This window comes from Eschrichtius robustus, chromosome 7 (assembly GCF_028021215.1).
Source record: "Eschrichtius robustus isolate mEscRob2 chromosome 7, mEscRob2.pri, whole genome shotgun sequence".
In the NCBI taxonomy this organism is placed as follows: domain Eukaryota; kingdom Metazoa; phylum Chordata; class Mammalia; order Artiodactyla; family Eschrichtiidae; genus Eschrichtius; species Eschrichtius robustus.
Genome location: NC_090830.1, coordinates 106,264,123 through 106,279,093, shown reverse-complemented (window position 1 = coordinate 106,279,093; position 14,971 = coordinate 106,264,123). Strand labels below are relative to the sequence as shown.

General features: G+C 37.4%; 2 protein-coding genes across 14 annotated transcripts in view; one reads left to right on the top strand and one right to left on the bottom strand.

The window, feature by feature from the left end:
* Nucleotides 1-14,971, top strand: part of NOC3L (NOC3 like DNA replication regulator) — a 49,939-nt gene that overhangs the window by 23,745 nt on the left and 11,223 nt on the right. For 5 of the 6 annotated variants that reach the window (XR_011074512.1, XR_011074511.1, XR_011074513.1 and 2 more), the window contains exons 14-20: nucleotides 903-975; nucleotides 1,062-1,125; nucleotides 1,207-1,278; nucleotides 1,636-1,817; nucleotides 2,843-2,971; nucleotides 3,655-3,752; nucleotides 6,688-6,772. Coding sequence is in view for 3 of the 6 variants with exons in the window: in XM_068548233.1 (XP_068404334.1) it covers nucleotides 903-975; nucleotides 1,062-1,125; nucleotides 1,207-1,278; nucleotides 1,636-1,817; nucleotides 2,843-2,971; nucleotides 3,655-3,752; nucleotides 6,688-6,772 (703 nt within the window). In the remaining 3 variants the exon portion in view is untranslated. Of the gene's footprint in view, nucleotides 1-902; nucleotides 976-1,061; nucleotides 1,126-1,206; nucleotides 1,279-1,635; nucleotides 1,818-2,842; nucleotides 2,972-3,654; nucleotides 3,753-6,687; nucleotides 6,773-7,097; nucleotides 8,824-14,971 lie in introns of those variants that run through there. The other variant, XM_068548231.1, reaches the window with a different exon arrangement.
* Nucleotides 12,045-14,971, bottom strand: part of PLCE1 (phospholipase C epsilon 1) — a 311,916-nt gene continuing 308,989 nt past the window's right edge. For all 8 annotated transcript variants that reach the window (XR_011074510.1, XM_068548222.1, XM_068548229.1 and 5 more), the window contains one exon: nucleotides 12,045-12,934. The gene's annotated coding sequence lies outside the window, so the exon portion shown is untranslated. The remainder of the gene's footprint in view (nucleotides 12,935-14,971) is intronic.

Genomic DNA, 14,971 nt, shown 5'->3' with positions numbered 1-14,971 from the left:
ACTCCGTGTCATGGATATTTAATACTTTATTTGGTCAGTCCCCAGTGCTACACTGGAAATATCTTCAATGTACTTGTGTGCACATATTGCTAGGTCAAAGAGTATGATCATTTTAAATTTTGATAAATATTGCCATATTGCTTCCCAAAAAGGTTGTACCAATACACAGGGAACATATGACCTCTGAGGTCCTTCCTTCTTCTAAGATTTACAGTGTCAAAGGCTCTTGCACTAATATTGAAGAGATATCCTGACTTTAACTACTTCGGTGCCTGATATTTTATAGTGTACAGAGTCCTCTGACATTTAGTAGCTCACATGATTCTTTCTCTTTAACTCTATTGAGTGATCTCAGTTATTTTTAGAAATAGAAGGCCAGGACAGTCAGCTCTTACCTAGGATTATATAGGTAATTAATTGCTGAGCCTGAACTAGACACTAGCTCCAACATTTTTTCTTTCCTTTTTAAAGCTTTCATGGGGTCCATTTTCTTATTAATAGCAAAATCTTTCCTCTTTTCCTTCTTCCTGCCCCATTTTCCTAGAAGCTGTAACTGCTGACTCCTTTGTGACTTAGAACATTGTTGGACACCTGGTCAACTTGATTCAGAGAACTTGTTTGCTCTTAGCAACTTCTTTCTCTGGTTAGGAGTATTTTTGAAATATATTTAGTTTGTTTAGTGCTTCATATATTCCTGCCGAGTATAGTGTCCAGTCGTGGATGAATTGTCCAAGAGGCCAGTCTGAATTAATGAAAAGTATCGATAATCACCATCATCTCCATCATAGCTAACATTTTGAAATAAGTAATATTAAAAATATGGTTTTAAAGTCAGGTTTAATTTTTAACTGCTTTATATCTGTTTTTAGGTTACCTTTTAACTAAGTTTTGTTTGATTCTAGGTTTGCTCACCTTATAAATGTGGAGTTTTTTGATGATTTATTAGTAGTTCTACATTCTCTCATTGAGTCTGGTGTAAGTAACTCTACTAATGAATTACTTTTTAAGATATAAATTGTAATTATTCTTAATATCCTTTTTTTTTTCCTCTTCATTTTAAGGACCTAAGCTATCAAGAAAGTCTTCACTGTGTCCAGACTGCTTTTCATGTTCTTTCTGGGCAAGGTAAGATATTTTCTTGATCAAGTTTCGTTTACTTTGCCTTTGGAGGCTTTAACATACCTAATTTTTGTTCTCATTTCAAAGGTGATGTTCTGAATATTGATCCAATGAAATTCTATACACATCTTTACAAAACACTGTTCAAGTTACATGCAGGTATGTATGTTTAGATAATGTCTTTAATAAATCTTTATCTTCTAAGAATATTTTGTGACTGGAATTATAGTCAGTGAAAATTGAGAAATAGGAGCAGGTATATAAAATGCTGGCCTGCCAGTGCCACACATCTGTATTTAACCTTAAGTGAGACTTGGAGTGAGAGAACTTTTGGAATTGACTGGAGATGCAGTGCAGCTCACATCACCGTGTGAGCAGTCTGGCACTGCTTCATCGGTTAGGGAAATGATGTGGGACAGGTGCGATAGGCTCCTCTTGGATTTTTCCAAAGTTCAGTGAAGTTGCATGATGAAAAAGTAATGAGAACAGCCCCAAAGGGTATATCTGCTGTTTTAGGAGCTACGAATGAAGGTGTTGAGATCGTCCTCCAGTGCCTTGACGTCATGCTGACTAAGCGCAGAAAGCAAGTTTCTCAGCAGCGGGCCCTTGCCTTCATCAAGCGGCTTTGTACCCTTGCTCTTCATGTGCTTCCAAATTCAAGCATTGGCATTTTAGCAACTAACAGAATATTAATGCATGTAAGTAGTGATGCAAACGAATAGAGCTAAGTTCTTACAGTGCAACAATGGTGTTTTGTTTGATGCATGTTTTTTTCCCGCATTTACATTATTTTTTTAATTATAAAAATAATTCACACTTGTAACAAGATAAGGTGATAAAAGAAGTACATGAAATTACAAAAGGAAAGCATGCCACCCCTACTGACACTCTCCATTTTTACGATTTGGTGGGTATCCTTCCAGAAGACTTAAAAAAATTCATTTATAAATGTGTACACTAAACACACACAAACAACAAAACTTTTTTCTTTTTTAATGGAGAGGGGATTATGATATACAATATTGTTCTACAACTCTTTTTTAACACTTAATGGTGATGAACACATTTTGTGTCAGTACAGATACAGCTACTTGGTCTCTTTAATGACTATTGGTTTAACAAATACTTACATAGTTCTTACTATGTGAATTCCACTGTTACAATGCTTTACAAAAATTAACTCACTTAATTTTCATAACAACTCTGTGAAGTAGCTACTATTATTGTTCCCATTTTATAGATGGGGAAAACTGAGGTCCAGAGAGACTAAGAAACTTGCCTAAAGTGACGCTGCTAGTAAGTGGCAGAGATGGGATTTAAATTTAGGCAGTCTGGCTTTTACACTTTGCATTTTTCTTTTGATGGATGTAAGTTGTTTCCTTTTTTGCTATTACAAATGATGCTATAGTGAATATTCTTATAAGTGTATCTAATGTAATTATTTCTATAGGAAAGATTCCTAAAAGTGGGGTTGCTGAGTGAAAGAATATCTGTTTTCTTTTGCAAGATAAAATTAATTCTTTTCAAAGCAAGCTAATATTCTTTTGTTCTCTTGTGGAATAAACTTAAATTGCAAAAATGAAGACTAGGTATAAAGTGCATGTGCTTATAGCTCTTACGTAACTGTAAAATCAAATTATGTAAAAGTACAGAATCCAATAACGTTCTTAAAATTAATAATATTACTTTAATTAATCCTTCTTTTTATGTGACATTTTTGCAGACTTTCCCCAAAACAGATCTGTTGCTTGACAATGAATCTCAGGGTAGTGGAGTTTTCCTTCCTGAGCTGGATGAACCTGAGTACTGCAACGCTCAGAACACTGCTCTTTGGGAATTGCATGCGCTGAGGGTAAGAGCCCCCCTCCCCTTTTTGTGAGGGCTTTCTCAGTTTTACCCCCGAGTAGTTATAATTGCCAGAGAACTTAACATATTTTGTTCTGGGACTGCCTTTCCTAGAATTCCTGTCTAAATACTCTACATTTCACTTTGCTCTTACTATTAAGATGTTGAGATGCGTTTTCTAAGGAAGCAGAAAATGATTTCAGTATTGTGGGGTGAGATTTCTTGAAGTCATTCCCTGACACTCTTCAGAATAGAAGATGTGTTATCAGGCACATTTGTATTGGGTCTTATTCAGGGGGACGTCCAGAGGCCTGCGGCCCGCCAGTTTCGAGAGAGTTTCACCTACGTTGTGATCCTACAGTGCGGACAGCAGCATTATAGTGGAAATATGTTTCAGGAAACCTGTTGTAAACTAACTTCTTTCACTCTGAAAGAGAAATTGCCTTTTGGTTTTTCTTTTCATACTGTAAAAGCAAGACTAAGCTACTTCACTGGTAACTTGGTCATCAAACAGATTTGTGTTGGAATCTTGTGAGCAAAGATACTGTTTTTTTTCTGTAGGTATGTGGTTCTAATGAATTACATATGCATATGTGGTTTTTTTAAAAAAATTAATGTTTATTAAAGTGTAGCTAGCGTCTTATAAAATATTGACCCGTGCAAAATATGGTTGTCCTGTTTCCCCTTCAGCGACATTACCATCCCATAGTGCAGAGATTTGCAGCTCACCTCATCGCTGGAGCCCCTTCCGAAGGCTCAGAAGCACTCAAACCAGAGTTGAGCCGAAGGTAGTATTTAGCATTGCCTTATTATAGAACTGCAAATTTCAGTTGATAGCTGTTTTGACTATGAGAAGTCTGTTTTACAAAGTAATGGATTTCAAAACGTAAAGTGCTGCTTGGTTATCTGGACTTGGTCCACTTCATATTCCTGAATTATTCCAAAGAGGAAACATTGCTGACTGTGATTTTGTTAGTTTGTTTTGAGTAATTACTTAACCTTTTTTTTTTTTGGTCATAAAAAGTTTCACACATACAGGTGAGTAGAAAGAATAGTGAATCCCCATGTGCTCATTACTTAGGTTCAACATTTAATAAGATGATGCCATATTTGCTTTATGTGAAGGTCCATGAGTCCGGCCACAGAACCTTTTTGTTTTCCCCCTCCAAATGGTTCTGCTAGGACAAGAAAGGGAGACGTGAGGAGGGAGAGAACAGAAGTGCCTTGAACACTGCCGCCCAGAATGGACCAATTTCTCTCCTTGGCCCTCATAGCCATCTCTGTTCAGTGCCCCCGACCTGTGAGGCTTTGGACTGGCACTTCCAGCATTCACCTTACACGCTTCCAAATGGGGAAAAGCGTCCTTCTAAAAGAAGTTTCTTTTCCCCACAACTGTTTGATCTGAAAAAAAATTCGCACAGAGAAGTTGGAACAGTAGTAATGATCGTTTTTTTCCCCCCACAAAATCAACTAGGAAATGCTTCAGTTATACAGAAAAGAAGAGAAAATGGTATGACGCCCTTGTAATATTCCCGTCACTCAGAATTAATATTTTGTTGCAGACTTTTCCCCTCCTTTGCAAGCCCACTGGTTTCTTTAAATCAGAGATCACAGACAAGTGACCTGTAGGCAAGATTTTCTGGCCTCTTCAGAGTCTGAACAAGAATCTAATTGGTTGGTATCTTTTAAATATTGGAAGAATTCGCCTAAAAATCATTTCCAGCTTCTCTTGAAATACTGAGAGGTTTGACGAAACAGGTCTATATTTTTACAAGGCAGTAGTCAGCTGTATCCCTCTCTGAATGAGACATAAATTGTAATTTCCTGTAAACCCTTTTCCTTCTGGGTAGGATAGCGATAACCTTTGCTCTTATTAAATAGTAAAATGGCCATTTACTTCTTTCATCCCTCATACTTCCCACCTGTACCCCAGCTTTGTTTTTCAAAAGGAAAAGGAGAAAATGACTCTTTGTCACTTCTTCACAATCCTTTTCTGGTATGTTTTTGTCAGAGATCCTCACCATTTGCCTCATTTATGCCAGAGGTTTCCTTTTCTGGAGGAAGATGAATGGATTTATCCCGAAGGCTTGAGAAGGGAGACTCTTGACGGGCTTCCCCTGGGGAGTGGAGCTTGGGATGTGAGCCTGATTGCATCCCTTGCCGATCTCCTTTGGAGAATGTGAACCAATCTCAAATCATTAAGGATTCATTTACATGCATGGGTATAGACATTTATTCTGTCCTGATTGGCCTCTCCTTGCTTTCAATCCAGGCAAACAACTGAAGGGTTGAGCTGATTGAAACCCGTGGAAGATGACTCCATGCCTTATGCTCTCATGACTAACTTACACTTAGTTGCGTATCGTTCACATAACTGGTTGAGTTGGGATTTGATCAGATTGAGCTTGAGGGCTTTTGCTCAGCCTTCTTTTTGTCCAGACCTATATTTCTAAATGTATACCAGACCTCTCTGAGGTGGATTTAGTTGGATAATGATGTCATAACATGGGGATTTAGGATTTATTTTATATAAGTGTGTTTTGTGGGTTTCCAAAGAAAACAAAAACGATAATTAGAAAAGATATATGCATTCTTATGTTCATTGCCGCATTATTTACAGTAGCCAAGATATGGAAGCAACCTAAATGCCCACCAATAGATGAATGGGTAAAGAAGATGAGGTATATATACACACAATGGAATATTACTCAGCCATGAAAAAAAGAATTAAAGCTTGCCATTTGCAACAACATGGATGGACCTAGAGAGAATTATGCTAAGTGAAATAAGTCAGAGAAAGACAAATACTGTATGATTTCACTCTAAAAAACAAAACAAATGAACAAACAAAACAGAAACAGAGTCATAAATACAGAGAACAAACAGGTGGTGCCAGAGGGGAGGGGGTTAGGAGGAGGAGAGAAATAGGTGAGGGAGATTAAGAGGTACAAGCTTGCAGTTGCAAAATAAATGTCACAGGTATGAAATGTACAGCGTGGGGAATATAGTCAATAATTATGTAATATCTTTGCATGATGACAAGTGGTAAGTAGACTTATCGTGGTGAACATTTTGAAATGTATAGAAATATCAAATCACTGTGTTGTGTAACAGGAACTAACAGAGTTGTAGGTCAATTTTACTTCAAAAACAAACAAACTCATAGAAAAAGAGATCAGATTTGTGGCTACCAGAAGGCGGAATTGGATGAAGGCAGTCAAAAGGTACAAACCTCCAATTATAGGATAAATAAGTACTAGGGATGTAATGTACAACATGATAAATATAATTAACACTATTGTATGTAACGTATGAAAGTTAAGTGAATAAATCTTGAGTTCTCATCAGGAGGAAAATTTTTTTTTTTCTGTTTCACTGATTTTGTATCTATATGAGATGATGGAGGTTCACTAAACTTATTGTGGAAATTCATTTCATGATGTATGCAAGTCAGATCATGCTGTACATTTTAAACTTACACAGTGCTGTATGTCAATTACATCTGAATAAAACTGGAAGAAAATAAAACTGGGACAAAGAAGATTTTAATGAGAAAAAGGAAACAAAAACGAAAGCAGGATTATGTTATATATAGGTTTAGAATAATGAGTACAATCTAATTGTTTTCTCTGGGTACAATCTAATTCTCTGGGTACAATCTAAATGTTTTCAAGTTACACAGATATGGTGGTGTCTTTACTTTTCTTATATTTGTGATTGTAGATCTGCTGCAGAACTTTTTGAGGCTTATAGCATGGCAGCAATGACATTCAATCCTCCTGTTGAATCTTCAAATTCCAAAAGGAAGGTATGTGATACTTTTCATTATTTTTTTTAAAGGATGAAATAACTAAATTAATATGTCTCTTAATACCTGATTTCAACTTGCTTGTTTCGTGTTAGGAGTTGATGGTAGGATAGATTTCTGGGGTTGGAATTCTACAGAGTCAGTCAGGAGACTGTTTCATTCAATGTAGGATATGGCTGATATGTCCAAGACCTGACCCAGCACCTGTCGTTATGTTTCATGTGTTAGTTTGGTGTCAGCTGTTGCCATTTTTAACTTTGCTCAGGCTTGGCTTTTGCTTATGGCATAAGCAAACTTTTAACTCATACTTTTAATATTTTTTCAGGATAAAGTTTTACAAGGGGATTCATTTTTAAGTGAAGAGTTAAGTCAACTAATCAAAAGACATTGTAGTGAAGTTGCTACTCAGTTGCCTCTGGATTTCACCAAATATTTGGAAACATCACTACGGTAGTAGAAGAATGAAAAGTCAGGGGACTTTGTTGTATATTTGTGTGTTTGTGCAGATGCACATAAAGATATATTGTTAATTTAGGACCTTCTCTTGAGGAGGAAGAATTATCCTTTGTGTGGCACAGGGTTCTGCCCCAGTTCTGAAAATATGCACAGGAAAATCAAGACCATGAGATTGCTTTCTACCATTCAGTTACTCTTTATAACCAAATACTTTTTTTTTTTTTAAATTTATTTGTTTATTTTCGGCTGTGTTGGGTCTGTGTTTCTGTGTGAGGGCTTTCTCTAGTTGCGGCAAGCGGGGGCCACTCTTCATCGCGGTGCGCGGGCCTCTCACTGTCGTGGCCTCTCCCGTTGCGGAGCACAGGCTCCAGACGCACAGGCTCAGTAATTGTGGCTCACGGGCCCAGCTGCTCCGCGGCATGTGGGATCTTCCCAGACCAGGGCTCGAACCCGTGTCCCCTGCATTGGCAGGCAGATTCTTAACCACTGCGCCACCAGGGAAGCCCCCAAATACTTTTTATAACGAAATAAATGTTTTTTTTTATTGTACCACCATGATGGAAGTGAGAAACATTCTAAATTTGAGTGTATATATTTTTATGAAAATTTTTGAGAAAAGAGAAAATAGCTTGCAATTGGATACCAGGTTCTTTGGCTCTTACTGGACGATGTGCTGCAAGAAGTAACCTAATTTGGCATTTGTGAAAAAGAGTGAGTGCTCATCATGGCTACTTTCAAAGAAAGTTTGAATGTGATTCTAGTCTCTTTGAAGTTCGTTGCATTTTCTGACATGCTCTGGCGGGTGATGGTGGAAAAAACCAAGTCTGAGACTTTCTTTACCATTCTGTTTTAAGGATAAAGGGTACCCAGCAAGGGGCTTTTTTTTTTCCTCCCTTCTTTTTTTTTTTTTTAACAGATGAAATGCCTATTCTTATGAATATAATTAAAAAGCAGTATTTTATGTGACAGCTATTGCCATATTCTAGGAATGGCTTATGAAATGAGTGTTTTAATGATGAGGTTATAAATATCCTCTGCTGTGAATAGCTGAATAAAACAGCTGCTTTTTTCTGCTTCCTATTCTTGTGAGCATTTAAAAAAATGCACAGCAGTCCAACTAAATAGATCTATTTCTTCAAAGCTGTAGAAGCCAAATATTTTGGCCTAGGGTAGTGCTTAAAGTTCTTTTTTTTCTCATGAAGTAAATGAAAATAGGAAGTTCCTTTATCATTCCAGCAGAGTGGGGAATATCAGCTTTATAGCGCATGTTAATCTTTTAGCATATTATATGTGGTTTTGAAAAGTGTCTTTAAGATCAATTTTTTTAGGCTTGATTATTTAATGGTGAGAAATGTATGGTTCATTATATAAATACTTGCTTTTAATGCACTTTTTAGATATTAAAGTCCAGGAATGTTATGAATGTTTGTTTAGATGACCAAGGGGTCTTTCCCCATTGGAGCACAAGTGACCAGTACATGTCACAAATCATTTATTTTCCAAACATATACAAATACATTTATATTTAACGTTGGCAGGAAGAACTACAGTTTAAATGAAAAATCAATTTTAAAATAAAAATTCATCAACTATTTCACACTTGTATTATGCTTTTTAACCTTCTTGTTACGCATATAGAGAATCACAGTGGGACCATAAAATTATACATCTTGTATTTGAATATCCTATATGAATTTGAGGGTGAAACATATTCGTGTACTAACGTCTGTAGCCTTGTCCTGATGAGTTGCATTTTCAGAACTAAATATTATAGTCATTAATAACAACATACACACACACACCCTGAGGCTATAATAAACTACAGCCTTAATATCTATTTTTTTAACTAGATAAATATTGAGCACCTACTATGTGCTTAGCACTGTGCTAGGCACTTAAAAGTGAAGTCGGGTAATAACAGGCATAAGACGTAGCCTCAGTCTTCCATGCCCTTGCGTGGTGAGTCAGATCATTCACACATTTTTTTGAACGCAACATTACCCAATTCAGTGTCAGAGTGAGTTGTTTCGAAGTTCAGAGACCTGTATCATCTGAAATAGGGAAGGTTTCAGAGGCCTGCTGGATGGCAGACTTGAGCATAGTATGTTTTGGATCTAAGAGATGTGTACGAACAGCTTGGTAATCATGGAGATTCAGTATTTCAAAAACATTCAGGTATTCCTGTCAGAATCCTTAGCCGTCATGCAAGGACTGCATTTAGGAAGCTGATAGGAAGAAATGGCAGAGAACATATAAATTGTTAACAATGTACTGTATCATGTTGACCCAAGTTTGGGCTTTGTGTAAGAGGCAGTCTCTTTTTCTAACAACTTTTTGGAGAGTCCAGGTATTCTCCTCTTCTTGCCTTGCTGCTGATTTAAGAGAAGCAACTAAAAGTGTTCGAGGCAGCCCGCTAGAGAGCTCTTTCCCTGTAGGCTGCCTCTCACTATGCCAAGTTCAAGATCAGACACCAGCCAGGAAAATCCTCCTTACTGGCATGGGAGCAGAGTTGTGGAGCTTCGTGTTTTAGTTAATTCAGTTTTACCAGGCCAGTACGCAAGCTCTGATTACTTTTCAGAATTAAGCAAGGCCTGCGGGTGTCTGGCAGAAGAGGAGAGGTCTACAGAGATACTAGAAAGGGAGAGAACAGAGGAAGGGGACGATGTGTTTTAAAAAAAAGTACACACGGAGCCATAGGGGAGGCCCGCTTTCATTTAATGAGCCTCCAGTGTCGCCAGAGCCATCAAGATGGGAGACCTTTGTGTGAAAGTAAATTTGACTTTTGACTCACTTTTGTTGAGTCAAGACTCCATATTTCTCCCCAGCTGGAGAATTTATAAATAACTTTTACTTGGTAAGGATGACACGAAAAGAGGCGTTCCTTTAAGAAGGCACTTTCTTCCCAAATAATGTTGTTACTTCCTGCAGATTTATCCTCAAACTTATTCTCAACTCCTTCACACCCTTATATAATCTTTGCGAAACAATTACAGAGGAGGTGACTGAGAGGAAGTTAATCTGTTTTTTCCAGCATCACACATCTTATTCTTATTCTTATCTTTTCTTGCCAGCTATCATAATCTTAAAAGTGGCACCACCCAACAGAATTCATGCTCCTTTCTGTTTTTAGTGAAGCATTTTAAAATATTTTTTTTCAAAATCTTGTAATAAATACAGCTTGCATATTTGTTCGTTTATTGGGTGAAGTAGAAAAGAACAGCTTATTGCTTTGCCGGGCAAAGGGGGCCACAGGGGGCTAATGCCCTCAAAACTGCGTGTCCCGACCTGGAGGGGGTAGTGAGGAGTTTTATAGTAATGGTTCAAAGAGGGCGCCATCAGCTCATGGACATTCTGATTGGTTGATGGTGAGGTAAGTGGGAGTCGGCATCATCAACCTTCTGGTTCCGACCGGTCTGGGGTCTGCGTGCTTGTGGGCACCATACCCTTCATTTCTCCCACTTGGTGGGGGTTTCAGCCAGCTTGTATATATTTAGATTCTTTTCCGTATCGACTTTACTGATGAAAGTTCGCTACCCAAATTTTTAATGGTATGGAAAGTATGAAGTAGTAATGGGTATAGCGTGGGTGACTATTTTAGATGCATTCTAAATAGGATAATTTCTTTCATTTGCTATAGTAATATAACTGTATAATTCAGAGAAGCTCTAAATCAAAATTTCCTACTTTTGGCAAACACCAGGTTGTGCTGGTTAGCTGTAATAGTAGAGTAGTCCCCCCCTAAAGTCCCCAGGACTCAAATACAGTAGAGTATGTCCTTTTACCTCAAAATGAACCACCAAGTTGGGCTGCAACATAGGCCGGAGGTTGGGTTCACTGACTTGCTAAAACCTAGTCTCCCTTTCAGTCTCAAGGTAAGTTTCAGATTTTGTGCTAAGGGCCATGGGGTGGGGGTGCTGCAGGGCTTAGAGTCAAGGCCAAGTGATAAACCTAGTGAGACCAGTCTTGCTTTCCATCTCGCTACTCTGCACAGTTTTCATCTTGACTCTTGCCAGTTAGACCAGTAACCCAATTTTTATGACACAGTAAGCCCAGCCAGAGGAAAAAATGCCTCTTAGTTTACAGAAACTTGATTACGGTTTCTGGACTATTTTAAAAAATGAGGCAGCATTGTACGTTTGTTGTAGACTGATTATTTGTTTTAAAAAGAAACCTGTAGCACTGTACAAACGACATCAAACTGGAATAGCCTGAATTCTGTTGACAAGCAAACAGTAGTTCTTCTAGCATTAAAGCTTTGACTCAGTCAGAACTTCCAATAACATGAAAGCTGGGCCGTGTGTTTTTAACACTTCTGTTAGCGTACGCAAAGAACTTGGGGATTGTTTTATTTATTTTTTATGGTGAAAAACTTCTCAAAGCAAAGGTTAGGATTTTTAGTGTGTTTTATAATTTGAAGAAAAACGTCTTAAATTTTAATGTCAATAGAATAGAAAGATAAAATTTGGATTTTACTTAGAGGAACACCTTTCATTTTAAAAATCATAATTTGCTTCATGCCAAGAATAAGAAGAATCCTTTACACGTACATGATAGTTTTATACAGCAAGGTTTTTAAAATAATTTACATTAAATGGCAAGTTACATGAATTCTGGCCTATTTCAGATATTCAGAGCATACATTTTCTTTTTAGGAGATTTGTTTTCAAATAGTGAGATAGAACCACTAACGCTTCTAATCTGCAAGCAATATCAAGAAAGCTATGTATAATAAATATATAGGCACAATGTCAGTACAAACCTAGTAAAATAAATAAACACCAACTCAATCTACTTTTGCTTTAAAAACATGGTTAAGTTTCTTGTTAAGATGTCACAACTCAGTAGATATTATACGTTATTCTAAATTCATTTTATGGAAACCAAAAGTCTGTGAATATATAAGCAATAAACGGAAAAAAACCCAACATCATTCTGTAGCTAAAAAGAAATACTACAGAATTCACAATGGTACACAATATAGAAACTAAATTGAATTACTTTTTAATGAATCTTATAGGACATATTTACACTTGCAATGCCCAAAATCTTCCAATTCTCAGCCATAAAATATATGACTAAACTAGCCTGCTTGTTTTCATACCTCTGTGCATCTTGTTCCCAGTTTTCTAAGTCAGGTCGGAAAACTATGGCCCTTGGGCCAAATCCAGCCTGCCACCTGGTTTCGTGTGGCTCTTGAACTAAGAATAGTTTTTACATTTTTAAATGATTTTAAAAAATCAAAAGAGGAATATTTATTACATGGGAAAATTATATGCAATTACAATTTCAGTGTCTTTATATAGTTTTCTTGGATCACAGCCACATTCATTCACGTATGTATTGTCTATGGCTGCTTTTGCACTACAGCTGAGTTGAGTCATTGCAGTGGAGACCATATGGCCCATAAGGCCTAAAATATTTACTGTCTAGCCCTTTACAAAGTTTGTTGACCCTTATTGCAAGGTTAGCAATGGTTTTTCCAACTGTTGACACGTGTAAAATGGCAGTCTGCTGGGCTTCTTTGCTTCATCAGGAAACTGGTTGGTAGCTAGCCCTGTGCCATTTTGCTTGACCTCAGTGTGGACCTCATATCGCAAGTTCAGAAATCATCAATTTCCAGTTTAAGTCTAATGAAAATAAGGAAGTTATATTTGTCTCCATCATGTTCATTCTTGACTTTATAACTTCTTGCCCAAAGATCTTTACCTGTAAAGTTGAATACATAGGCTTGTTAGTCTCTTTAAAGTTAAGGAGCAGAAACGTTCATAGTGTAGCAAGGTTTAAGGTTGTTCAACCAACAGAAACCCAAGCTCTGGTGACTGGGTTTGGGGGAGACACTATTTCCTATAAACTCACAGTGGTAGAACATGATGTTCCTGGGAGGTGGAACATTAGGCTATTTCTGCCCTGGAACATCACATTCTTTAGAAAGATTTTTTTTTTTTAAACCATAATTAAACTGTTCAGCTTTAAAAAAAAAAAAAAAAGGTGGACTTCTGTCAACTACTTGGGTAAGTTAATTATTTGTTTAGAAATTCTTAGATTATTATTAGGAGGTATCTTGAAACTTTAGAGGTGACTATTTCAGAACAAATAACATGAAATATATCACTCAGCAATAAAAATATTAAACTTGTTTTCTTACGAGCATATACATACAGAAAGGCCCTTCTTTTTTCACAAATGCTCTTTCTTCGAAACACCATTTGTAAAATTAATAACATGGGATCTATATTCCCATAGATGCACCAATGGCTATTACTATTATTATATCAATGGCTATTTTTATTTTATTTATTTTTTAATTAAAAAATATTTATTTATCTATTTATTTATTTGGCTGCACTGGGTCTTAGTTGCAGCACAGGGATCTTCATTGCCGTGTGCAGGATCTTCAGTTGCAGTATGTGGGATCTTTTAGTTGCAGCATTCATTTATTGGTCGGGGCGTGCGGGATCTAGTTCCCTGACCAGGTATCGAACCTGGGCCCCCTGCATTGGGAGTGCGGAGTCTTAGCCACTGGACCACCAGGGAGGTTCCTCAATGGCTACTTTTAAAGAGAAGCTTCCCCAAGTTTAGCAAAAGATGTGAGGTCAATTGACTGATTCTGAATATCTGCTTACTATAGGAAAATTGAGTCCAAAGGCAATTGTCTAAATCACCACCACCCTCCCTACTCTCCTAAAATATAAGCAACTAGTAATGCTCATTATAGCAAGCACATTATTTTAAAGTCAAATTTCTAGTGGAGTTGTATTCTTACGTACTTACTAATTTCTGGCACACCGAGGGCTCTTTATGTGCAGAGTGTAATTTCACTCTGTCATTACGGAGGTTATAATAGAGAGGTGTGCATAACATTATCACACCTATGATCTATTTGATGCTAAGTTCTTGATATGGAAAACAATATTTGAAATTTTGATCCCTGTCTTTATTGTGTGCTCACACACCCACTACCACTGTGAGTCATTTTCCAGAAGTTGGAGAGGCTGAGCATGGTACTTAGTCCTAAAGCTCACTGGGCTTTCGGAGACACTGCCTGTCTCGGTGACACTGTGGCAGGAAAGGAAGTGAGTCTGAACTTTAAAAATGGGATACCGGAGGTACCGCAACAGAAAATGGGTGTTGAGCCTTCTCAGAGTCTGGAACAGCCCAGGGCTTCACTATTCTCTGCATATTCACTATTATCTGATGCTGTGTGATGTGGATTGCTGCCATAGAGCCGAGATTTCTTCCTGATGAGTCTTTGCGTACAGAACCTAAAAAGCCCTGACTCGGGATAATGGGATGTGCAGAAGTTCTGGAGGAGGCAGTTTCCTGTATTTGGCCTCATCTGTTTTGAAAGAGCTTTCTTTGTAAGTGTATACGGGGCACCAATTGTTTTAGGAGTTGCTCCTTAAACACTGGCTCAATGTATCAGCCTTCTTTTGGGCTGTTATAAGTCAAATTTGGCCCTGTCAAGAGATATTAATAAATTCTTTAATTATGAGCTTCTACAAATATCTGATTGTGATGAAGACAGATGATGCAGCTCTGTAGTATAAGCAACAATGCCTTCACTGTGCAGTTGGTCTCTTGAGAATTTTAAATCTTAGAACTATGATGGAACAGATGAAAAATGGGCGTTAATAATCCCTTGGGTTCATTAAGAAACTAAGTGAAAAGAAGAAGTCTATGTTTGGTTTCCTCACATGCTTTTTCTTTTTTTAAATTCAGGTTCCATATAAACAGTCTGTTTTA